This window comes from Protopterus annectens, chromosome 3.part1 (assembly GCF_019279795.1).
Source record: "Protopterus annectens isolate FY-2018-M chromosome 3.part1, PAN1.0, whole genome shotgun sequence".
Classification (NCBI taxonomy): Eukaryota; Metazoa; Chordata; order Ceratodontiformes; family Protopteridae; genus Protopterus; species Protopterus annectens.
The window spans coordinates 1,379,348,156-1,379,375,077 of record NC_056732.1 but is presented as its reverse complement, the minus strand read 5'-3'; the positions used below and the strand labels follow the sequence as shown (position 1 = coordinate 1,379,375,077).

At 41.7% G+C, this 26,922-nt stretch overlaps 1 protein-coding gene across 1 annotated transcript in view; it reads right to left on the bottom strand.

The window, feature by feature from the left end:
• Positions 1 to 26,922, bottom strand: part of OPLAH (5-oxoprolinase, ATP-hydrolysing) — a 1,902,532-nt gene that overhangs the window by 67,143 nt on the left and 1,808,467 nt on the right. Inside the window, exon 26 of the mRNA XM_044067415.1 lies at positions 10,039 to 10,136. Coding sequence (XP_043923350.1) covers positions 10,039 to 10,136 — 98 coding nt within the window. The remainder of the gene's footprint in view (positions 1 to 10,038; positions 10,137 to 26,922) is intronic.

Genomic DNA, 26,922 nt, shown 5'->3' with positions numbered 1-26,922 from the left:
TCACCGTTATTCTGTGGGTTTGGATAAAAAGTAGGCAAATTAATTGTTTGGTTAAGGGCCACACTGGACACTACCTTAGGCATAAATGTAGGGTTTGTCCTCAACGAAACCCTATCAGGATGGAAAATGATAAACGGTTCCACAGCCATGAGTGCCTGTAACTCTGAGACTCTTCTAGCGGAGGTTACTGCTAGGAGCAGAGCTGTTTTCCAGGATAAGAATTTTATGTCAGCTGCAGAGGCTGGCTCAAACGGAGGCAGTGTGAGTTTTTCCAAGACATAGTTGAGGTCCCATGCAGGTATTGGTGCTCTCCTTGGAGGTCTTATGTTTTTGGCCCATCTGAGGTACTGCCTCAATAATGGATGAGAAAAAATAGGTGGTTCTGTATTGTAATGAGCTGAAATGGCAGAGGCATGAATTTTAACTGATGAAAAGGAAAGGCCTTTATCCAGCATCTCAGTTAAGTATTGCAAAATGTGAGGAATATTTGGAACAATCATGTCAATGCCTTGTGCTTGGTTCCAAGCACAGAATCTCTTCCATTTGTCTGCATAAGATTTTCTGGTGCTAGGCCTCCTGGCCTCCAAAATAACATCCATCACTGCTTTAGAAAGAGGTGTGTCTTGAGAGGCTATATTATCTGCCATGCTGCCAGGTTTAAGATTTAGAGCTGGCTGTGCAGTATCTGGCTGTCTTGTTGGGTCAATAAGTGAGGAATTTGAGGTAATGTCCAAGCTGGGCAGTGAGACAAGCTCTTTAGGATCGGGTACCAGTGCTGGCGGGGCCAGTCTGGGGCAATCAGTATCATTTTTGGTTTCTCTTGTCTGACCTTGAGGAGTACCTTGGGGAGGAGAGGTAGAGGAGGAAAGGCATATACTGTTAGATTTTTCCAGTTGAAAGATAATGCATCCACTTTCCATGCTTGCTTGTGATAAGTCCATGTGCAGAATCTTTGTAGTTGGTAGTTGTGAGGAGAGGCAAATAAGTCTATGTCCGGGCATCCCCAGGTCCTTGTTATGATGCTGAAGACTTGTGGATCCAATTTCCACTTGTGGGGATCCATTAGGTTTCTGCTTAATTCGTCTGCCAGAGTATTTTCCCTTCCTGGTAGGAATTGAGCTTGCAGATGTACTTGGTACGTCAATGCTGTGTGCCACAAGTTCATGGCTAGCCTGCAGAGGGGGTAGGAATGTGTGCCTCCCTGCTTGTTTATGTACCACATGACTGTAGTATTGTCCGTCTTTATTAGTAGTTGTCCTGGATGAAGTTGATACTTGAAGGCATTCTGAACAGCTAGCATCTCTTTTTGATTGATATGTAGATGCATTTGACTTGTGGACCATGTACTCTGAATACATCTTCCTGCCATATGGGCCCCCCAGGCGTAATCTGATGCATCTGTTGTCAATGTCTGCCTGGCTGTGGGTAAGGTGAATGGCTGTCCAGTGTTGTGGTGACAGGCTTTTGCCCACCATCAAAACTCCTGTTGCAGGCAGGGAATGAGGGTAATTATTGTTTCCAGGCTGTGGCACTGTTGAATCCAAACACTTTTTAGATACCATTGAAGTTTCCTCATATGCAGTCTTGCATATGGAATTAGCAGAATGCAGGATGCCATGAAACCCAAGGCCTGCAGAATTTTTCTTGCAGATAACTGGGTCTTTGTTGCCAATTTTTTGAAGTAAGTAGTCAGTTGTCTGTGTTTGTCTGGCATGAGATAAGCCATCTGGGCAGTTGTATTTAAGCTTGCACCCAGGAATATTATCTCTTGAGAGGGTACGAGTTTTGATTTCTTCTCGTTTACTGTGTACCCTAGACTTGTCAGTAATCTTTTTACAAACACCAGATGCTGTAGTAGAATGTCCTTGTTCTCCGCTTGAATAAGGCAGTCGTCCAAGTAAGGATATATTTGTATTCCTCTTTGTCTGCATAATGCAATTACTGGTGCCAGGCACTTTGTGAAGACCCTGGGCGCAGTAGATAAGCCAAAGGGCAGTGCAGAGAATTGGTAGTGCATTGAGCCAGCTTTGAATCTGAGGTATCTTCTGCATGTTTGTCTGATTGGGACATGCAGGTATGCCTCTTTTAGATCTAAAGTCACAAGCCAAGCCTTCTTGCCCAACATGGGCAGAAGCTGCTGTAGAGTCAACATTTTGAATTTTGGAATATCCAGATATGTGTTTAGAATAGATAGGTCCAGTATTGGCCTCCAAGCTTTGTCTTTTCTGGGTACCAAGAACAGTCTTGAATAGACTCCGTGACCCTGCTCTTGTTCTGGTACTTGTTGAATGGCCCTCATGTCCATGAGGGATGAAACTTGTTTTTGTGCCTCTGCCCATTGATTGCGTGGCAGGTCTGGCATACCGTTTTGCCTTGGCAGGGTGTGAAAGTGGAACCTGTAGCCTTGTGAAACTATATTTAGAACCCATTTGTCCTGGGTGATTATGTGCCAATTTTGTGAACAAAGTGCTAGCTTTCCCCCCAAAGGGGCTGCCAAAAGATAAGTGCTTGGTGCTGGATGTGGAAAGTCATTGAGACTGTTTCCTGTATGGCTGTGAGTTTTCCTCTCCGCTCTTGGAGGTAGAAGCACCCCATTGTTTAGGCCTGTATGAGCTTTGGGGCTGTGATCTGCCACTGGGGTGTCTGTATCTGCCCCTTTGTGGTCTATCTGACACCGGAAAGGACCAATTTTTTGTAGGCCGGTTCCTGCTAAATCTGGGAGGCTGTACCTGCAAGAAATCCTTGACTGTTTGCATAGATTTAGCCTTGTCCTCCATTTTCTTCAACACCTCTTCTGCTTTAGCACCAAACAAAGTATCATGCTGTAAAGGAGCGTGTAATAGTTTTGCTTTAACATGATCCAGCAAATTTTGTTCTTTTAACCAAGCATGCCTCCTAATGACAGAACCTGTAACAGCGGCCCTGCAGGAGGCCTCAAGAGAATGAAAACCACATTGCAAAGTATGCTTTCCAACTTGTTCAGCTGCATGCAATAAATCCTGCATTTCTTTATTGTCTGCACATTCTGCATTTGCTGGCATTTTTTGTTTAAGCAAGGATATAAGATATTGCTGATACTTAAGCATATGAAATTGGCAATTTAAAGCTCTTACAGCCAAGGTAGCAGAGGTATAAATCTTTTTGCCCCATCTGTCTAGGGCCCTAGAATCCCTATCAGAGGGAATAGGGTTTTTTGCAGTAGAAGCCTTGACCCCTTTGGGACCCTGAGAGATGGTTTCTGGGTCAGATGCAAGGTTTTTATAGAGAAATTTATGTGAATCAGGAGCCCTGTAGTATCTGTCTGGCTTAACAGGGGCTGGTGGTAAAGAGTCTGGAGAAAAACTGGACTCTGTAAATCCATCATCTACAATGTCTAAAACAGGCGGGATAGCAAGGGGCCTCTGCTGGGGCAATAAAAGGAAATCTCTGAGCCTTTTCTTGGATTCTGAGTAATCTTGGCTCTCCCAGTGGAAATGCTCCCTCACAGTATGCAGTGTTTCCCCAAAAGAATAATCCTCAGGAGGAGAGGCTGAAGGGATAGATTCTTCAGCATCAGAATCCTCATAGGGAGGAATAGAGTAATCCTGTTCAGAGGAGGAATCACAGGAAATGGAAACCTGGTCTGAAGATTCATATTCTAACTCTTGCCTAGGCCTCTTTTCAGGAGGGGGATGGGAACCCCTTGATCAAAGTAATAAAGTCTTCGGCCATTTTAAGCATCTGTTTTTTAGGCATGGAGGCCTGTCCAGGTGAATGCTGTACTTGTTTCTTTGTCTTTAGAGCTGCTTTAGTCTTTGTAACTGAAGTAGGTTTCACATATAACTGTAGGCCTGAAAACACCCTCAGAAGCTGATGCCTGCTCAGCGGCTCCGGACCCATCTGAGGGAATAGTTTCCAAGTGTCTAATACCTTGAGTTTCCAGAGGCCCAGTCGGCTCCACGTGGGAGTCGGAAGTGGCCTGTGACTCTGAGGTAGCGGGCATCAGGGGCTGCGAAAGCGCCTCACTGAGAACCGGCGACAGGCCTAGAAGAAGCCTCGTCATCGGTTTTGGATCTCGGACGCCTGTCCTTTTCTTTTCCTTTTCGTTTTTTTGTAAATTCTGGTAGTCGGCTGATCCAACGGCATTATATAATTAAATCTTCTGCCAAAGTAATGAAATGCAAAATCGTACCGACGCTTAATAGTGCGTTGGTTAAATCTAGCACAAAACCAACAACTAGCAATGTTATGGTCAGGGCCTAGGCAAGGAATACAGTAAGAATGAAAATCCTTATGAGGTATTTGGTTCCCACAAGAAATACAGTTATTAACTTTTTCTGACATCGGTCTGGAGCAAGAAAAAAGTTTCCCCAGCGAGGTACTTAGCTTTAATGAAGACTTCAGATCTGAAATTCGAATTTGAAAACCCCAGGAGTCGGCCGACCGGCACTTGCGAACTGCTTTTGCTTCGGGCACCGTGCGGCAAGAAAGACTGAAGAAAATGGCACTGGCTGCATCTTACATACCCCTGGCGCACTGATGTCAGGGAAGAAGTGACAGCAACTGACGCCGGACCTAGACTTTAGAACTCAGGCCAACTGCGGGTAGCCTGCCAGCAGGATAACCCAATTGTAATGACTGCAACAGTGAAACAAGATGAACATCTCCATTGCTTAGCTCTGTGCATTCCCTGGGACTGCTATCTGGGGGGTCTGCTTCCCTTAGGTCTTGTCTGAGCTGGTCTTGAGGGGGCCAGAGAGGACCAGTGCTTGGAGGGGCAATGCCTACTGAACCTCCATAGATTTAGCTTTTTCTTCCATCTTTTTTTAAGACCTCTTCTGCCTTGGTGCCAAACAAATTGTCTTTGTTCAATGGTGCGTCCAATAGTTTTAATTTGACATGGTCTGGCAAGGTCTGTTCCTTAAGCCAAGCATGTCTTCTAAGTACAGAACCTGTGACTGCTGCCCTGCAGGAAGCTTCTAGGGTGTCAAAGCCACATTGCAAAGTGTGTCTAGTAACTTGGCTTGCAGAATGCATAAGCTCCTGTAATTTGATATTTTTTGCACAAGGCGGAAAGGTAGATACTTTTTGTTTAAGGAGTTCCATAGTATGTTGCTTGTATTTCAGCATGTGGAACTGGCAATTTAGTGCTCCAATGGCAAGAGTTGCAGAGGTGTATACTTTTTTACCCCATCTGTCTAAAGCTCAGAAATCCCTGTCCGAGGGGGTGGGATTCCTAGCTGTGGTTGCTTTTATTCCTTTAGGTCCTTGGGAGATAACCTCTGGGTCCGCAGTAGGATTTTTGAAAAGAAATTTGTGAGAGTCAGGGACTCTGTAATACATGTCAGGCTTCCTGGGAGCAGGAGGAAGGGTGTCAGGAGTTAAACTGGACTCCATTAAAACATCATCCACAACATTAGGACAGGAGGAATGGCTAAATGTCTGTGCTGTGGTAAATCTAATAATTCCCTGAGTCTCTTTTTGGACTGAGGATAGTCCTGACACTCCCACTGGAAATGCTCCCTTAAAGTATGTAGGGTTTCACAAAATGAAAAATCCTCTGGAGGAGAGGCAGAAGGAATGGATTCCTCTGCATCTGAATCCTCATAGGCAGACAAGGGTTGCATGTCTTCATATTCAGAAACCTCAGTCATCGGACTCCTGGTCAGATAAAACTGCTGGGGACAAGTCTCTTTTTCTTTTGGAAGGGGTAGGCTGCCTTCCCCTAATAAGCAAAATAAGGTCTTCTGCCATTTTAAGCATTTGAGATTGCGGCATGGAAGGAGGTGCTTGAGCTTGGGTTGTCAGTTTTTTAGGTGTAGTTCGTACCCTGGGCCTTAGAAACTTGGTAGTTTTAGAAAGAACTGAAGATGCAAAAGAAGTTGCTGGTTTGTATCGAGAACTGGTAGTGCAAAGAACTTCCTCGAAGCCGGTGTCTGCTCAGCGGCTCTGGACCCATCCAAGGTAGAGACATCAGCAGGATCCTTAGTCAAAGAAGAGTCTCGTGGCATACCAGACTCCGAACAGGTCTAGGTAGCGGCCTGTGAATCCACAGAAGCGGGCATCAGGGGCTGCGAAAGCACCTTACTGAAGACTGGCGAACTGGCGACTAGCTTAACGGAAGCGTTGTCGGCAGTTTTGGACCTGTGCGGTCTGTCTCTGTCTTTGCTCTTATGTTTTTTCAGAAGATTGGTAGTTGGATGGCTTACTGAAGCCATTTCGGAATACGGAGATCGAGAGTGAAAACATTTAACTACAATAAGGGCCCAACGACGACAAAGCACAAAACCGACGGCGAGCAACGTTGTGGTCTGGGTCTAAACAGGTGATGCAGTAAGAATGGAAATCTCTGTGTGGTATTTGCTTTCCACAGGCGAGACAATTGTTAACTTTTTCTGACATCTGTTAGAGCAAGACAAAAGGATCCCCAACAGGGTACTTAGCTTTAGAAGACTTCAACTTCAGTTCTGAAAAGAAAACTCAGGTAGCGGCCGACTGGCACTCGTATGAACTGCTTCTGCTTTGGGCTCCTCAACAAGAAAGACTGCTGTAATGGCGTCGGTTGCCTGATTTTATACCACTGATGACCTGACATCAGTCCTGGAGCGATAGCAACAGACACAGAAATACTAAGCCTCTGGTATTCGGGCCGGATGAGGGCTACCCCTGGCAGGATAACCCAAGTGTGATGACTGCAACAGTGAAACATGAAGAACATCTGAGATCACTAAATGCCATTTTTACTGTGTTGCTGATTTGTGTTTCTTCATGATCACTCTATAGTAAATACTGTAACTTGACCAAACCCCACTATTGTGCAATACTGGAGTTGGTTTTATATATTTAATGACAACTGCACAAAAGTACCAATTGTTGAAAAGAAAAAAGCCAGTACAAATGACTGAAATACAGCTTATCACATCTACTGGCTTTTTGTTATTGCAAGACTGTGGTATAGTGGGAAATAGAGAATTTGCCCTTTCCCCACTGTATTTCCCAACTGTATTGTGATCTCTGAACTGGTACATATAATAGCAGGGAGTAAGACAGGTGCAAAAACATATTGAAATGTTTTTTATGTAAAAGAATCCAAGGGTTTTATACACCATTGCACAGCCCCGCTACCTTTCATGGGGTGGGGTCAGATGTAATACCTTTAAATGGAAATGTGATACTAGATATGGGATGACACCTAGGATGAGCAGTCATGAGCATTTCATCACTACATTTACTTTGGATAGCTATGCCACTGCTGATGAGCTTAAGAAAAACTGGGCGTTATTTTCCTTGGATAATCAGAGAGTTGCTTTGTTAGTGAATGTTCCCCAAATAGACTATGGGAAAGATAGATCTTTTAAACACATTTATTTATTTATTTTATGTATTTATTTGACATTTGTTGACTGGGTTGGGACAGCTGGGTTAGAACCCTTTTTCAATGGAGATCTAGGGAGAAAAGCTCCACAGTTAATACACAGAATTAAGCAGACACAGTATGTAGCTAATTATAAAAAGTCTCCAGTAGTGATATGCTAAAAAGGGGGTTTAACAAGTATCAATTACACTGTACATATCAGCAAAAGAGTAGAACATATAAAATTTACATTGTAGTCAAGGCAAAGTACATTAATTACAATGCAGAGAGGGTAAAATAGCGAAATGACAATTATTTTTTTTTTTAATTAAATACTAACATTCAAGGCAAGACAAAGTAAAGTAGGTACTGAGTAGAGTAGGGTAGATTAATATAAGTTACATCCTTAGACATAAATATGGGTAAAAAGAGCCATAATGGGAGAGAAGTGGTCAGGTAAGAAAGATTCAACAGAAAATGGGTATAAGGTAGAGAGGTAGGAATGTTGGAATGCTGAGTTGAAATATAGAAAATTAGAAAGAAAGTTGGGTTACACAGGTGTGTTAATATAACAAGGTGAATTAGAGTAGAAAAGCAGGGATGGCAAAATGTGGACGGTGTAGCCAATGTCCCTATGTGTTAGTTACAGACTGTATTTTTATAAATGGATTTGGTCATAATATAAGAGGGCATTTTACTTGTGATTCTCAGCAGGCAGACCACTGTTCCACATGCCCTGCTTTTTATGTAGGTAAAATGTCCAGAAAATTTAAAGAAAAGGTATATGAGCATAGGTTATATATAAAGAAATGTGAACGTTCAAACACCTTATATAGGCATATAGCCGATTACTCAAAGCATTCCTTTAAATTTGCAGTCACAGAACAAATAAAGAAATGATCCAAGAGGATACATTATTAACGATCATTTGGCCAGCTGGCCAGGCATTAATGATTCTGTTTATATAAAATGTTTATTAAAATTAAAGCATATAGAAGTAAAATTTATTCTTTTATTAATATGTGTTTTTAAAAAAGTTGTATGCTGTTTTACTGTTTCAGTATACTGCACTGTCACTTTAAAACCTTCTTAACTGAACTGAATTTAATTTAATTGTTTTTACATGATTGTTGTATTACTTGATTTTCCCCTGGACAATTTAAGTTCCAGCTGGGCATTATCTAGTTAGTTCTGATGAAGTCTCTATGTAATAGAAACAAAAGCACTTAACTAGTTGGAGAATTTTCATTATTAAAGAATTTATTGACTTTGCAACTATGTTGGATTACTGGCTTGAACCTTCACTCCTTCAGCTGTCCATTACATGGTTGGTCTTTTTGAAGTTTTCTATTCTGTGTTTTTCTAGTTTGTTTAATAGTTGGTCTTCATATTCACAACAGTTGTAAATCCTCAACAAAAAGGTAGCTGAACTTCAGTTTTTCCCCTATGGTTGTCAAGGCTGTCAATTTGTAGTCCTTCAAGTACTGTCAGATTTTCCCTCATACTCTCAATAAGGTGTCGTGGGGATCAATGTCATCCAGGAGATCCTAACTTGATTCAACAGAGCTTTCGCTTTCAACAGAAGTGTAAACCACTTCTGCTATTTGCAAGTGTCTGCAGTGGGAAGATGTATGTTTTTGTCCTTAATGCTGGAGAAATCATTTTATAATTTAGTTCACTAATGCTGCATCCTTATACTGCAGCAAAGTACACAACATGGTACAACAATCTGTTCAAACCCTACCCATGCAGGGAGCTATTCCTCTTGTAACAGTGAATTTAATATCAGATCTGAAGTTGTTGCATCTCTTGGAATGGATAAACCCTCATATGAGGTTACCTTGTATCAGCCAAGTGCAACATTTTGAGCTCTTGGCTGCTTTTTCTGATCACAGTTTTGAATAGAAACATACCATACAGCACTTTGAGTTATCATCAATTAATTGGAAAAAAAAACAGTCCAGCAGCCTCACTGCACAATTTATACTCCCCCCCCCAAAAAAAATTATCAAAACATCTGTGCTCGTGTGTGTGTGTGTGTGTGTGTGTGTGTGTGTGTGTGTGTGTGTGTGTGCATACATATAGGTGTCAATGCTGTGGTCAACAGTATGTTTGGCTGCCATCTGTTTAGTTGTCTGCTTTTGGTCGACTAAACAGATGGCCTACAGCAGTGCAAGACTGCACAATAATTTTTGGGGCTTGGTAATATTCCTTTTCCCTGTTTCTGTGCAATCTTGAAGTCAGTACATATAATTTGTGGGGGATGTTACAGCATTTTACATTTTGCATGAGCTGAGGTTGTTTCTCTGCACATGTGTAGCACTGCATCAACATTCGAGTTTTCAATGTATTGTGGACTCTGTTTAAATTGTTAACAAATGTGAATGTTGACATAAGATTAGATAATCTCATATATATATACATATATATATATATATATATATATATATATACATATATATATATGTGTGTGTGTGTGTGTGTGAGTATACGTTTTTATATATATATATATATATATATATATATATAATATGAAAGACAGATATACCTCTTTGTCCAACTAATCAGAGATTTTTAAATAGCTCTAATATCATAAATAATGTACAATTCCTAATTTTTTATCCTACTCATGGCTCTAGCATGATAAGATGGTTGTAGGCAGCTATAAGGAAGACCTGTAAAAAAATAGAAGATAAGTAATTTACCCCTGGGTTGAGTTCTACAGACGTCTTTCCTCCTAGATTTATTGTCCGACCATCAGCACGGATAAGCAGATTCAGACCTGCTGCACCTGGTTCTCCACCTGGTCAAAAATTCAAAATGAGAGAAAAGATACCACATATTATTAGTTCTTGCAAATTCAGAAGATAACTAGGCAAGTACATGAGCATACATGGCGTTTTTCTAACCTTGTAGCATTTGGAATAAAATAAATATAAAGGAAAAAAAGTAAAGTAATAACATGAAATCTGGAATTCATAAATAGAACAAACTCCATGAGCTACAACCAAACTCTTAAAATTAAAAAAACTAAAAAAATTTTTAAATAAATAATTATTGACATTGTTTGACACTGTCTTTTCTATATCTACATTTTGTTTGGGTATTCTTGCTTTGAATTGACAAATAATCTTCCCATCATAAAAAGATTCTTATTTCATACATGATTAATAATTATCAACTAATAATTGTTACGTAAACAACAGAAGCTGCAGTATAATGGGTGAAAACACATTTGCTTATCATCAAAGGATGTTAAAATCTACTGCATAGGTTCATAGATTCAAACTAGACTAACTGCCCCTGTGGGCCATTTTAATTCTAGCCAATTACCCCAAGCGAGAATCAAACCTTGCACCTTGTGTCTGTAAGGTAAACACCTTAACCATTAAGCCAACCTCCCATCCCACTGCAATTCTTCATATACTTGTGTATAGGGCAATTACATTTGTTTAAGTGATTACTGCCATATGTATATAATGTGCATAGCTTGCATAAAGCTTTACAACTAGTACTTAGAAGAAGTGTCTTGTATGTGAAAAGTTACAACAGTATAATTTATTCCTCCAAATTAAATGGGTTTGACTTTAGCCCACTGTGTTTGGTTATTGGTTATTTTATCTATCACTTTATGTTTTACTTTCATGTGCCTAATGCTATGTTATCATTTTCTGAACTGTTTTTTTTTCAGCTAAATAGTTGGATTATGGATTTTTCAGCTGTATCTACATCTTCCATCTTGCTGGCAGAACCCAACATAAATAAGACCCACAGCTAAGAAATACAGGGGCTTTTTAACTCTGAGATGAAAATTTCAATATCTGGAAGGAAACTATGACAACAAGATAGGAATGCCTCTTACACTTGAGGATTGCATGAGAGCTAAAATGTATTACTGAATGATTTACACCAGAGGTGGTAACTGTCCGATAACTTCTGTGATCAATAGGGCATCTAGAAGTTGACAGTTTCTCAGAAATTGTACCTTTTATAGAGACCCTTTTCAAGCAATGTCTGATGATCCATCCATTCTGTATGACCAAAAACCAAAGTAAAGTGATTCATTTATGATAGAGGAATCTGGCACTGCCTTGCATTTAGAAATATGACTATCTAGGTTAACAGCTCTGCATTACAGTAGGTTGCCACACTTCCTTTGAATCAGCATAGGTTTCCAGGTTCACTAATGTCTGCTAGTATGAAGTATCTCAGTGAAAAAAAGAGGTCTCAATATTTTGTTTCACTCAGAATGACTTTTGGTACATTTGTTTTAGTAAACTGTAAAGGATCCCTGAAATCAGGGAAGTAAATAGTGTGGGAAGAAATAGCCAGGGAATTGTTATGGCTAGGCTTGTATAGGCCCTAGGGCCGATAGCCTAGTACCAACCTATGAACCTATGAATGTACAAGCTGCCATATCCATGGTTCCTAGAGCACAGTAATAAGTGTCACTTTCAGTCCAAGATGCAATAGTTATTTAACCAAGTATGTCACAGGTTCATGGGTAGGTACTAGGCTATTGACTCTAGGGCCTATATAAGCCTAGCCAAAAAGGTACCTTGGCTTTTGCCACCCAAGAAAATTATTTTCCTGTGTCCCTATCAAGCAGAGCCACAGAAGTGATCCCCGGGGTGAATTTCCTCTCACATCCAATCAAGATTTTTCTTGAAGAGTGCTAATGAAGAGCTTTGTTTGATATAGATAGGTAGTTTGTTCCAGAGTATGGGAGGTCTCTGGCACAGGAATCTATCCCTCCAGCATGTTCTGTTTATTGTGGTGACAAGGTTTAGGTCCCTAGAGCATGAAGCTCAGAGGGACTGGGATTTCTTTAAGTGGAGCATGTCCAACAGCTCTGGGTTTGACATAGCTTTGTATGTTAGGCAGAGATTGCCTCTGAGTAAGCGATATGTGACAGAGTAAAGCTGGAGTTTTCTGAGACGGTCTGCGTAGGGCATCTGTTTGAGGCCAGTAATCCTCTTTGTGAGGTGTTTCTGCAGCCTTTCTAGTTGTTGTAGATGTCTTGTAAGGTACATACCAAAAGGGGCATTGTACTCTATAATGGATCTAATGACTGACGAGTAGAGGGGAACAATGACCTCTTTTTTCCTGGATGAGAAACCTTTTGTGATGAGGTGTGCCACGTAGAAGAATTTCCTGACTACTGTGGTGATGTGATTATCAAAGGAGAGACTACTGTCCACCTTGTGTTCCAAGGTCTCTTAGCACACTTTCAGTTTTAAGTAGACTACTGCCTATGTGATAGTTCATGGGTACAGATTTTTTTACCAAAAGGGATGACAATGCACTTTTTGGCATTGAGCTGAGGCCATGGCTTTGATGCCAGGCATCTGTCTCAGTGAGACCCTTTTGTAGGATGTCCACACCATTAGGAGTTTTGATTATGGCTCCTAGTTTGCAGTCATCTGCGAACTTTGTTAGCCAAAGACCTTCTGTGTTAGCCTATATTTCTGAGAAGTAGATACCAAACAGGAGAGGACCCAGGACTGAACTCTGTGGTACTCCACTTGTCACTGGCCTGAAGTTGGATTTGGAGTCTGCTACTTTCACAGTGTGGGTTCTGTCAGTGAGCCAGTTGGCAACCCATCTTGTGACATAGGGATTTATACCTAGTTTAGTGAGCTTATCTATAATTCCAGAGTGGGGGATGGTGTCTAAAGCCTTGGAGAGATCTAGATAGGCTGTGTGAACCACCTTACTCTCATCTACAGCTCTGTTGACTGCTTCAAAGAAGTCTATCAGGTTTAGGAGTCATGATCTGCCTTTTACAAACCCAAACTGGGTGGGGTCCAGAGTTTGGAGATTACCAATGTCATTGTTTATAAGTTCCATGATGATACGTTCCATAGCCTTGCAGACCAGGCTCATTAGGCTAATGGGGTGGTAGTTCCCAGGGTCTGTGGTGGCTCCCCCTTTGTGGAGTGGGGTGACCGCCACTGTGTGCTATTCAGTGGGCACAAAGTCTGAATTGAGGCTATGTGTGTTTTTTACCTGTGCGGCTGTGATTACAGGAAATCTGCATTCTTCCGGTATAGAAATGGGCCCTTTAGGGGGTGGGGGGGGGTAAAGATATCACTGAACCTATCTGCCAGGATGTTGGCAATATCAGTTGGTTCTGTATATTTAGTGCCATTGTGCTGAAACTCAGAGCAGATCTGAGTGCTGCCATTGAGATTCTTGACTTAGCTATAGAATGCTTTGTGGTTGTCTTTAGAATCAGTGGCAATTTTGTTTTAGTAACTAGCTTTGGAGGATTTTATGAGGGATCTCAGCTTTTTACTGAGGCTGACCAGGGAGTTCCTCCAATCATGGGATTTTCCTCATTTCTGCAACAGTTTCTTTCTTCTGTTGTAGAGTTTGTTTAAGGCACGGGACCACCAGACTGGCTTCCTTTTTTTGGAGGATAGAATCTTGGTTCTGTTAGGGATTGCACGATCCATGCACTTGTGTAAGTGCTTATAAAGTGCATTTGTGTAGGCTTCAGCAGTCATACCTCTATTGTCCGTCTGTATGGGTGTCATGAAGTTTGCCATTTCTGTCTTAAGAAGCATGAAGTTGGCTTTGGAGAAATTTTTTACAGTGGTTTCCCTAATTAGGGGGGGGGGGTGGAGGCGGGATATGGATGTCTAGGGTGATTAGCTTGTGGTCGGATCTGAACAACGGGGAATTGACCTCTGGTGTGGAACACCGGTTGCCCATGCTGGTAATGACCAGGTCTAGGATATTTCTGCCCCTGGTGGGGGTGTGGATAAGTTGATCCAAGGCATTGGAATGTATGAATTCCAGAAAACGTTGAGCAAAAGAATTGGTACATGAGTAGCTTTCCCAGTTAAAGGTGGGGTAGTTGAAATCACCCAATATTAGGGTGTTAGGTTGTACCCTAATATTTTCCAGTGTATCAAGAAATGAGGAGTGGGAATCCTGGGGCATGGTGGGGGATCTGTAGCAAGCTACAATTTGGATTGCGGTCTTGCCCAGGGTTAGTTGCACTTGGATAATCTCAGATGCATTATGCTGAGCAACTAGCCTGGAGGTGTGGATATCCTTAATGAATATGGAGACACCTCCATGCTGAGCAACTAGCCTGGAGGTGTGGATATCCTTAATGAATATGGAGACACCTCCACCTTTAGTGTTTCGGTCCAGGTTAGGTGGCCGAAAGGTGTGGTATGAATTATAGCCTGGTAATGCAGGGGTGCTCTCTGGAGCCTTAAACCAGGTCTCTGTCACTGCACCGATGTTGATGTTCTCCATTTTAAGGAGTGCCTCGAGTGAGTGCATTTTGATGTTTAGACTTCTAGCATTTAGTAGCATTACCCTCAGATTTTGCTTGCTTGTACTTGTTATGGTGGTGAGTTTTTCATTTGAACCTTGCCTAAAAAAGGCACTATAGGGGTGGCAAGAGCCTTAGCCAGTATCCAGAATCCCAAGGGTGACAGGTGCAGGCTATCTCTGGCAAAGCAACGTGGTCTGTCGATCATGTCATTCCAGGCAGAGAGATAATGGATCCCCTTAGAATGACACCAGTACCTTAGCCAATTGTTGAAGTCAATCATTTTGTCCTTGTACTGTGGTATCATTCTGGGTGGTGGCACAATGCTACTCAGGGCTAGGGTCATACCTGACTGGGCTACAAGATTGGACAGCTCCTTCATGTCTCTTTTCATGTAGTCCAGGGAAGTATGTCTCAGGTCATTCACACCAACATTGACAATGACAGAGTCATAATTGTACTTGTTGTGGTGTGACCTGAGTGATGTGTTATGTGGCCAATCCAGGCACCCAACAGGCAGCTAACAGTAACTTTCTCCTTGTTTAGCCTGGTGAGTGGAACATCAGTGTGCCTAACTATAGAGTCACCTATGACTAGAGTGTTGGGTACATTGTTATGCCTTATGGGCCGTGGTTGAGTGGCACACTGAGTTTGTGGGCTATGTGTCATTTGGGTTGTGTTGGGGGGTGGAGGTTGCTTGCGTTTCTGATTTAGAGGTCCCTCTTGTTTGGGCAGATTTTTATTGACAGTCTCCACAAATGTAGGTGTGTGTTTTGTGTTTCTATGTGTGTGTTTTGGTGGTGTAGGTTTTGAGGGACTATGTGATGAGTGTGGTGTGATGCAAGTGTTTACCCTCTTCTGTTGACTATCTAGTCCAGTCTTGGGTGAAGAGAGCTTTGCTTCCAGTTTGGCTATATAAGTGCATCTCTCACAGGTTGTAGTGTTGAGTGGTAGGAGGTTTTTATAACTCTTCATAGATATAAAAACATTCAATTTCAGGAACTGTGTGTTGTTTATGTCCTCATTATTACAGTAATTACTGTTTGGTAATAGCTTATGCTGCACACACTTTAAAATGGTCATACTGTTCTCCTTGTCAGTGTGGCATATGTCAGCACTTTGTTTTACAGTGTAACCTGACTCACTGAATTCATACCATCAAAAGAGAGAAAAAAAGGAATGTAACCTTGCAGAGGAAAGCTGTCATTACATACTCTGAGGTTATTCAACAATAGGTTAAGCTAAAAACATTTCTACATGCAAACCCATGAGATGAAATTCATTTAATGAGATTGGTCTTGCTGTAAAACAGACTTAAACAGAAACCTCTACATGCATTACGGAAAGTATAATATTGCATCACTGGAGCTTATGCCTAGGATGAGGCTGGAAAGGGACCATGCAGATCAGCAAGCTTTGTGTTATCCTTTCTCCCTTACAGATTTACTGAAGGTTTTTGGCAATGGAAAAATGAATTCCAGAAATGGGAGGATTAAACTAATAATTCTATGTCTATAAGCACAAGGAAGATCAGTGGTATCCAGGATTACATCTCAGGTGACCAGAGTTTGATTAGCTGCTCAAGTGCTTGTAGGAGCTGGCCATGGAGGAAGTGAGTGAATGGCTGTTGCAGGTCTGCCCATCCTGGCTGTGGGAGCATGTTCTGCTTCATCAGCTGGACGATACCTTGTGGAAACATTGCATATTATACCCAATGGAGTCCAAACCTACTTAGTCCACACTGTCCAAGTGCATTCTCACTGTAAGCTGAGGGACATTCAGCAAGCAGCGTTATGCTTTCCATCAGAAAATAAAACTAACGGAGCTTGTAACAACTGAGAACTGCTGAGGTGGGGGATGTTTCCAAAGGAGAGGTTAAGCCTCTGCACGGCAGCAGTAAGTTGGCCCATTCCCTAGCACTTGAACCTCATCAAGGAAGACAGAGTTAATTGGGATTCCCAGGCAAGAATGAATGGGCCTTGGGGCTCTTGACTAGCCTGGGAATGCCTGTCTCGTATTCTCTTGAACAAATGGGACGAATGAGCACAAGTAGAGGAGCCATTGGGTGACGTTCTTTGGGGAGCAGGGTAAAAGGCTACAAACACCAAACATATGCCATTTAAAATTAGAACAAAACATTACATCAAAACTATGCATGACTGCAATCAATTGCCTACAACAAAAGAAAATGAACGTTAGGTCTTTTGTTGTGGTATGTGCAAACATAAATAATTATATGAACACAGTCACATGAAAAGTATATCAGAATGAATGCTCAGAAACATGACAGTTTTCGCGTATGTTTTATAGTGCTCCTATAACCACATTCACAAATGAATATAAAACAGTGTGAACATTAAAATCTGATTGATTAATGAAAATACATTCCAGTTATTTAACATTTTTCTCAATTTCATGTCTGAAAACCCAAAAAAGATTAACAGACAGATTTACTTAACATTACCATTCTCATAGTTTGGGCAAGTAGCCTAGAAAAAACAAGAGGAGTATCTAATTTACACTTTAAAGGTGAAATAATCTATAGACCTTAGTGAAAAAAAAATATTTTAAGCTAGTTTGATGACATCCTTCCCTATCTGATGACTCTTTGACCTTAAGCGAGTCAAGACTCAGTTAATACTAATAACCCAGTCTCTCATATTAATCTCCATGGCTTTACTCAGACTATAAACACCTCCACTAGGATTAATAAACCTAACAACAAAGAAAGTATACTAGATTGGATTCTTGTTAATAAACCACAACTACAATATCAAACCGGCACTTTGCCAGATGACATTAGCGATCACAACTTAACCTATATCATAAGAAAGAAGAATATCACTACTAATGCCCCTACCATCAGAACTTCTCGTAGTAATAAATATTTTAACCCTATCCTATTTAACACTGAACTAAATGCCTGTAACTGGAAACCTCTAAAAACTCTTCCTCTAGAATATGCTGTTCAATATTTTAACACCACATTTTTATCAATCCTACACAATCATGCACCAAAACGAACTATCAGAGTCAAAACTAAACCAGCCCCCTGGCTATCTAAGGAAACAAGACAAAAAATGTTACTCAGAAACAAATCCTGGATAAAATGGAGAACTAGTAAATCTCCCTCAGATCAACAGACCTTCAGACACTTAAGAAACAGTACCAAAAAAGCTATTCTTTCTGACAAAAAAAACTACTATAGTAACCTCCAACAAGTGAATCAAAATAATCCCCAAAAATTCTGGTCAACCTTGAATAGACTTCTTCACCCCAGACAGACTACCACTCCATCTCCCTCTGGGTCCGAAAAGAATTCTTCCCATGAAACTGCCAATGCTTTCAACTCCTTCTTTACTAATACTATCAATTCACTGGCCTCTCACCTTTCCATTGACAATTCTAGCATCCCTGACCTTGCATCTTCTAATCAATCAACCTTCACAATACAACCCATCTCCACCACCTTCATCCAAAAATGCATCCAAAAACTTAAACCATGTACCCCATCAGCTGACCAACTTCCATCTGAATTCCTCCAAAAAGCAGCTAAGGAAATAGCCTATCCCATATCTATCCTTATTAACAGAACTATTAATGAAGGAACCATACCTGACATCTGGAAAATCTCACACATTATACCCTTACATAAAGGAGGAAACTCCAATGAATACTCTAATTACAGGCCTATAGCACTCCTGTCTCCCCTAGCAAAAATCATGGAAAAATGTGTTCACTACCAACTAATGAATTACTTAACTAAAAATAACATTCTTACTCCCTGTCAACACGGCTTTAGGCCTTTTCACAGTACTACCACTGATCTCCTTTCCTTTACTGACTTCATAAACACAAACCGCAATAATAATATTCTATCTTCAGCACTCTTTATTGACCTGTCCAAAGCCTTTGATATAGTCAACCACCCCCTCCTCATAAAAATCCTGGAATCTCTTGCTTTAGAACCAAAGGCTATCCAATGGTTTACTTCCTATCTCACTAACAGGAAACAGGCAGTCCTCTGGGATAACAAACTCTCCTCTCTTCTCCCAATTTCTCTTGGTGTCCCACAAGGCTCTATTCTAGGACCTCTCCTATTCTCCCTTTTTATAAATGACCTACAAGTAGCTATTCCCCAAGCTACATGCATACAATATGCTGATGACTCCACTCTTATTTGCTCAGCTAAAACCATTCCAGAGCTTCAAACTATTACTCAAAATGTATTCCACACAGTAGAAGCATGGTTCTTAAAACGCTGCCTACTTTTAAATGCTAAAAAAACAAAACTCCTCCTCTTGTCACATCAATAATACCATTAAACCTGTAAACCGAAAATTGGGCTCCCTTTACAGAATTAAAACATTCTTAACCCCGACAGCCAAAGTTACTCTTGCCCACTCTCACCTTATTTCAACTCTTCTCTATGCCTCACCAATTTACACTAACCTGAACAAAAACAATCTCTAAACTGGCTAACACATATAATAGTATTGCTAGATTTGTGACTGGTAATCAATTCAGAACTCACCACTGTCTGAACCTTCATCAACTTCACTGGCTGGAATTAGAAAATATGTTGCTTCTTTCCCAACTTTCCTTTGTCCAAAGAGCTTTCTTTCAACCTAATAACACACCTGCACTTTCCAAACTTTTTACCCCTTACTCTAACCTGAACTCACTTCGCTCCTCTAGCAAACTCCTAGTAACTTTAACTAAATCCAACAACCTTGCTGGTGATTCCCTTTTCTCTAACGCCATTGGTAAACACTGGAATCAACTTCCTATTGAACTTACTTCGATTCCAACTCCTGTTCTGTTCAAACAAAAACTTAGAATTTACCTTAAAAATCACTGGTTATGCCCTTGCTTTAACCCCGACTAAAACTCTAACTCCCACAAATTTCCTCTACTCCTCCCTCTCCTTTTACCTTCTTTTTACGTCTAAGTTATACTACCATCACTTTATAAGAGTTACATCTCTAATATTCTTCTCCTCCTTCAGGTTCATTTCTTATTACTGACAGTTTATAAACTTAAGTGTTCTACTCACTCTTTTCGTTTTGAATATCTTTTCTTTTTTATTTTCTTTTTATAACCTAAATATAAAATACTGTGAAATAAGTTTCCATTTTTTATTCTGAGAATGTTGAATCCTATGATGTTATACTGTATATTTGTCTATTCTCACCTCATTTTATTTCTGCTCATTTTTTGCATACTATGTAACTGTGTTTTATCTCTATGTGGAGCTTTTCTCCCCGGGCCTCTACTGAAAATGGAAATATATCCAGTTAGACTAGCCCGGTTAACAAATGTAAAATAAATAAAATAAATAAATAAATAAATTTAACCAAACAGTTCTCTTACGTCACCCTTGAAAAAGGACCACGTGTGCATAGTGGGTTAATCTACTTTACAATTGCAAAATGTAAGAAAAAATTTCCTTTTTATGATATATTCTATTTCCCTTTTTTTTAAATATATATGAACATTTACGGGTTTGAATTTTTGAAAGAACAACTTACAAATGAGTCAGTAAAGTGGTAATTTTGTTAGCTTGACTGCCACACCACAGATGAATCTCTGCTTAACTTCCCAAATGGATTGGTTTCAGGGTGGAGTTTGCATCCCCTCCCCAATGCTATGCAATGCCTCCAGGACAGCTGATAATCCTCCTCTAAATTGCCCATAGGTGTGTGAGTCTGTGTGCCTCTATGTGTTTTGTGAGTGTATTTGCATTCTGAGATATAAATAGCTTTGCGTCTGTGATCAGTTCAAAGCCTTATGCAAGGTGAAACAAGACCCACTGTGTCAACAGACCTGCAAGGCAAATCCAACAACTTTCCATCTATCAGGCTGGCATCTTTACCAGAGGACTAGCTAGCTTATCTGCTCTGTTACCATAAGAATACTAGTGATCTCCAGATTTACTTAAAGACTCCTTCTGTTGTCACCAAATTTGACAGGGGTGAACATGGTAGCTAGCTACTTGCTTTGCTACCACTTTGGGCTATTGTCTTTATTGATAATGTTTTATTAGTTTGAGATGCAGATCATTACCTTTCCTTCAATTCTCCAACAGCCCTTCAGTATTCGTAAAAAACAAAATGAAAACGGATTGATTCAGCCAAGGCACGGACTGTTTATTGACATAAGCGCTTTCGGCCGAGAAAATACCCAGCCTTCTTCAGACTAAAACTACACTACACACAGCAGCCCATTTATATAGGCTACACCACAAAGGGACTGAAGTACAATTAGTTAATTATCCAATCAAGTTTGAAGAAAAAGTAAAATAAAACACCATTGTATTTTAAATATATAATACTAATTAAAAACACAACCTACTCGATAAACTCCCAAATTCTCAACGAAATGCTAATATTTCTCCCAGTAATTCACAACAAGTCTAAACCTTGTGGGTTTAAAAGTGTTCATACGTAAATAAATAAATAGCAGATATTACCAAATGTGTAAGACTTATAGAAACTTATTAAAAACCTTACGTATAATATCCTATGAAGTATCACTATATAAACACTTTCATCATCAGATCACTGCCTTTCCTTCACTTCTCCAACAGCCCTTCAGAATTCATCACTGCTCAGGTCTACTAAAATGCTCTTTCTGACTCCTTAAACATTCCTATGAGCCTTCCTTTACTGCTTCTTGTCACTGTTTCCCTTCCCCTTTGAGAAATAAGTGTTTCTGCTGTTGTAGTCTGTCCATTTCTGGTGAAAAGACATGCTTATTTCTGGAGCATTTTTGCTGCTGATAGATGCAGTCATATATTTTGAGCAAGACTGTTGTAATGCCCTTCTGAAAGTAAACATATGCTTTTAACTGAACTGTTTCATATAGGTTCATAGGTTGGTACTGGGCTATCTGCCCGAAGGCATATATTCCCCCCCCCCCTTTAGTGGTTCCCTAGACCCTTGTACTAGCAACTAGTACCCTTGGCCCCTATCTAGTAGTGCTGTTTGTGTGATCCCCGGTGTGAACTTTCTGTTACCCATCCACTCATCAAGGTTCCTCTTGAAGAGTGATAGTGAGGGGCTCTGTCTTATGTTCACATACACCGTGGTGTTACAGAGTAGCCAGCGGCTTCTGTGACATTAGTTAATGTAGCCATTCAGTTCTTAGTCTCTGTTTAAGTTGGAGTCGGCTGTACCTTTATGTTTTGTGGTTTAACCTAGAAGCACAGTTTACCTATTTAAAGCACTTTCCTACTGTTTGCTATATACCCGCTCCTTCTGATTGCTTTCCAAGGTACCATGCATGGTCATTGTGATTTGCTCCTGCTAAATCAATGCATTTGTCCACTTTGTTAACCCCTCCCAACCTCAATTCCCCAGCCACACACTGCTCTCATCCCATAACTGCTTATCACCTACACTCCTACACTCTTCTTAGAGAGGAAATGTCACCTTACAACTGAAGTATGCATATCTTCAAGGATATACAAATTACTTTGACTCTCTCCTCCTCACAGTAAATATGGTAACTTCTTTTTTCCTTAATTCCATTCACACAGCTACTCACACCACCTACAAAGTTATATAAGTGGTAGGCAAACTATAAACTACTACTTTTTTCCAACTAGAAAGAAAAACGTTTTTCATATTAAAAAGTTTCTTCATATGCATTCTCCATTCCTATCATTAGTTAAATCACAAAGGCATATAGCATTGCTACTACTAGACTCCTCTCAGGTGAAATCCAACTACACTCAGGATCAGGCCCACAACCTAATAGTGTATACCACTTTTCATATGCCTACATGAATAGATGTAGAATCAATAATAAATGGATACAGATGGAAACCTGGGCCTCTAGCTATAACCCACAAATAACTGCCATTATAAAATCGTACTTCAAGGACTCATTCTCCCAGATCAAATCTCAGATTCCCCGTGTGTGTAACCTATTAGGTAGTGTTAGACTGTGTTATTTTCAGGAAATGCACAGAGTATGGCTACAAGTTGTCGCCCGTTGATGGCCACACTCTGTGCATTGTCTGGGAGTGTCCCACCTTTCTGTGGATTGCAGTGTTTGCATGGGTTTTCACCCACAAGCCCAGAGGGACCACAGGGCTAAACTTGTTTTAAAGGGCCTCCTCCCTGCCACTGAGGCGGCCACTTCTTCTTCTCCTGCAGTCACAGCTGTGACTGCTTACTTCTAGCTCTGTCTCTCCCTCTCAGGCCGGGACTCAACCTCCCTCTTCTAGGCTTGGGGGAGGGTATTCCAGTCATTCAAAAAAGCATGACAGAGATCACAAGGCCGAGAAACACAGGAAGAGGTTCCCGGATCATTCCACCCCAGTGGGGCCTCCTCCTAAGGTTCATGTTGCTTCTAGACCTGTCTCCCCTTGGCTCCGATCTCCACGTTTCTCTCCGGAGCCAGAGGAGCTGAGGTCTTCCTTCAGGGCATTGGCACACCGACTAGCTAGGTCGGAGTCAGTGGCCTTGTTGTGCTCCACCCATAGCCTCTCGGAGTTAGACATGGATAAGATGATGAGATGGTTTATTCGGATGCAGATTCAGATAGGACTTCTCCCAGCTCCCTCTCCCGCAGGAGGGGGTAGCTTGTTTCCCTTCTTTTCACCAATTTCTCCTTCTCTGATCCAACTGTCCACTTTGGAGTACATGGATCCAAGGATTTTCAGAGTCATGGCATCTGCGCTGATGGTACATGCTACCTCAATGCCGGTGGGAGGGTATCTGGGGGGAACCTTCCCCTTCCTCTAAATCGGTGTCCTCGGTGAGGGACTTCAGGGAGGAGTCCAAATGCCTCCTCTTGCACATATGCTTGCGGTGGAATCTCTCTGGTGGGACTTTTCGAAGAGGGCTCACAAGCGGTCTGATGTTCCTCAAGGGAACCCCTCTAGGGCACTTTGGACAAGAGCTGTCCCTGAGATAAGATGACATGAGTCACACCAGAACCAGGAGGAGTCGGGGCGGAATCCGAAGAAATTGTCAGGGGTCTCAATCTGACGGAGAGAACCCTTTCCACTACATCAAACACCAAGGGAGAGCGGACCACCTGGGACTCCAGCACAGTGGTCGCTCTCACCAGGTCCAACAAATGGACTGGAGCTGGTCCCGAAGGAGGTGAAATGCCAAGGGGATGGCCCGGATCCAACAAAGTTAGAGCCGACGGGAAAACCTTCACCCCCTTGGATCTGATGCCCAGGCTATGGCTCCGAGAGGTGCTCGGATCTGAACTAGTCAGATCAGACAAGCTCAAGGCTACAGCTGGTGTCAAGGTAGCAAGCAACATCGACGCAGATGCCCTGACTTTGAAAATCCTCGGATCCGTGTACTCCGAAAGCGGACGGTCAGATCAGAGAAGGTGAAATTGATGAAAAGAAGGGAAGTGAGCTACCCCCTCTAATGGGAGAGGGTGCTGGGAGGACTCCCATCTGGATCTGCATCCGAATAAACTGCCTCATTATCTTGCCCATGTCTAACGCTGAGAGGCTACGGGTAGAGCTCAACGAGGCCACGGACTCTGACCTAGACGGTTGGTGTGCCAATGCCCTGGAAGAAGACCTCAGCTCCTCCAGCTCCGGACAGAAATGTGGTGATCGGAGATGAGGGGAGATGGGTCTAGAAGCAACATGAACCTTAGGAGGACGCTCCGCTGGGATGGAATGATCTGGGGACCTCTTCCTGTGTTTTTCGGCCTTGTGATTTCTGACATGCTTTTTTGAATGACTGGAATCCCCTTCCCCAGGCCCAGAAGAGGGAGGTTGAGTCCCAGCCTGAGAGGGAGAGCTAGAAGTAGTAATGGGAACCGAAGAAGCAGTCACAGCTGTGACCGCAGGAGAAGAATAAGTGGCCACCTCAGTGGCAAGGAGGAGGCCCTTTAAAACAAGTTTAGCCCTGTGGTCCCTCAGGGCTTGTGGGTTAAAACCCGCGCAAACACTGCAATCCACAGAAAGGTGGGACACACCCAGAAAGACAACACACAGAGTGTGGCCATCGGTGGGCGACAACTTGTGGCCACACTTTGTGCATTTTCTGAAAACCTGTTTAGGCTGATCAGCCATAACACAGTCTAACACTACCTGATAGACTACACACATGGGAAAGGGGAGGAATCACTGACTAACCTTTTTTTTTTTTTAAACTCTTCAAAACACGATGCACAGCGAAAGGGGTTGGAGAGGGGAACTACCCTGACTCAACTAACACTAAAACTGTAAATCCTATCACCAGAAAAAAATTCTAAGTACTTACAATACCCGGAGATCAGAGATCGCGATGCTGATCACAAACGTGGCAAATGAGATCTGAGGGGAAGGAAGGTTGTAGTGGTGTATTATGGGTAGGGGAGGAGCTTGGAGCAGATGCTCATGAACTTGCCAGCTCGGATCCGTACTGGATCCATAGCCCACAGGTTGAAGACCAAATGAAGTCAACTACTTCAAACCCTGGGCTTCTAACTATAACCCACAAATAACTGCCATTACAAAATCGTACTTCAAGGAGTCATTTTGAATGGCTCCAGCACTGTGGTATAAAGGGATAAAACCCTACCTACTGCCAAGGCAGTCCAGGTTCGATTAGTGGTTTGGGCACCTGAGGGGTGCAAGGCATTTATCTAAGCATTCTCCATAGGGAAGTATGGTCCATAGAGGGAGCAGCCCTCAGATGCAACAGGTAAATACAGGGAAGGGGGAACCAAGGAGTGTACCATAAATAAAAAAATCTCCCTGGTGGAAGCAGTCAATAGCAAGATCCCTCCAGAACACCCTTAGTTTCTGCAGAAGTCCAGCCTTAGAATGGAGAAAGTCTGGGGGCTGTAGAAGAGGCTGGTAGACCTGGCGATGGACAGGGGGCACTGGAGTATGCTGCAATGAATGAACTGAAGCAGAAGTGGGAATATTTAAAAGCAGAAGTCTTTCTGGATCTCACCATATTTCTCTGAAAGTCAGAACCATAGCTAAGTCATCTGATGCCTTGTCCAGTTCCCCCAGTTGGTACCCCTCAACTACTTTCCATTGAGGAGAAAAGATTTTACAATGGTGCTGCGGTAGCGTTGTCGCCTCACAGTAAGACGGTGTCTGGTTCGATTCTCAGCTAAAGCGTCTTCTGCGTGGAGACATGCGTGAATGGGCGTACCTTCTTTGAAGGTTGTGCGTCAGGGCTGGTAACTCGGCACGTAAAAATTAACTACCAATCATTAGCGGACCGGAGTTACACTGTAGCGACCCCTAACCAGGAAAAGCCGAAAGACACAAACAAAACAAGTAGCCTGCTACAGACCACACAGTGAGCACTTAAATCTAAGCTGTAGTGACATTTATTTATGAAACCATGAAATCCTCATGGCTTCATACAGCAATATCAGTACTACTAATCAGTACCAGGACAACTGCTCCTTTTGCCCTGCATAGTTACAGTTCTGCTGAAAATTGCTTATTTCTTCTGTAGGAAAAGGCCAGGTGACAGACATAGTGGTGGTGTCCTCGCTATTGTTCACAAAACCATTAATCTTTGTCCCAAACTATTTGCACATACTGTAATCTTGGCAATACTGACTGCTGCCCTAACTGGACATTGTGAGGGATACACAAAAATATTTACAGCTACCATTTACACTTCTCCACCTGCCTCTCTCTCTGCACTATACTAAATTTCACTAAAAAAACAAAGTACTTATTTGTGGTGACCTAAACTTGAACTGAAAGTTCCCTCTTAAGAAAAAAAATATACTACCTACTTAACACCTACAATCATGAACAAATGGTCAAGGAAGGAACTAGGTTCAATCACATAAAACTGAGTAATTCATACTAGATGTCTTTATCACTAACATTCCCAAACAAATCACAAGTGCCCGCAGCTCCATCATTTTACTCTACGTTCAAATCCTCTAAAACCCCTTCCCACATACCAAACTACATACAACTTTCCTTGCAGTTCATAAAAATATGCTGCAAGCCGTTAACTAGTCACAATTTTATTCTACTGCAACTCCACCACAGTTTTAGCTACGTTTTCCAATATTCTGACCTTTATTCAAGACAGGCTTGTTCTCATTTCCCAGGCTGCTGTTAAATCTTCTGTGGTGCCTTGGAGCTCCTCTGATCGAACTACAGTAATGAAAGACTGAGAGCAGTGCCTGAATGGAAAAAGGAACCCACACAATACCAATAAACTCAACCAATATCCTGAATTGAGGCACAACACCACAATTCAAAATGAATGCAGCTAAAGCTAGATATGTTAGGAACCCACAACCAGCATAACTCAGTAGCCATAAGCAATTCTAGCAAATCATCAAA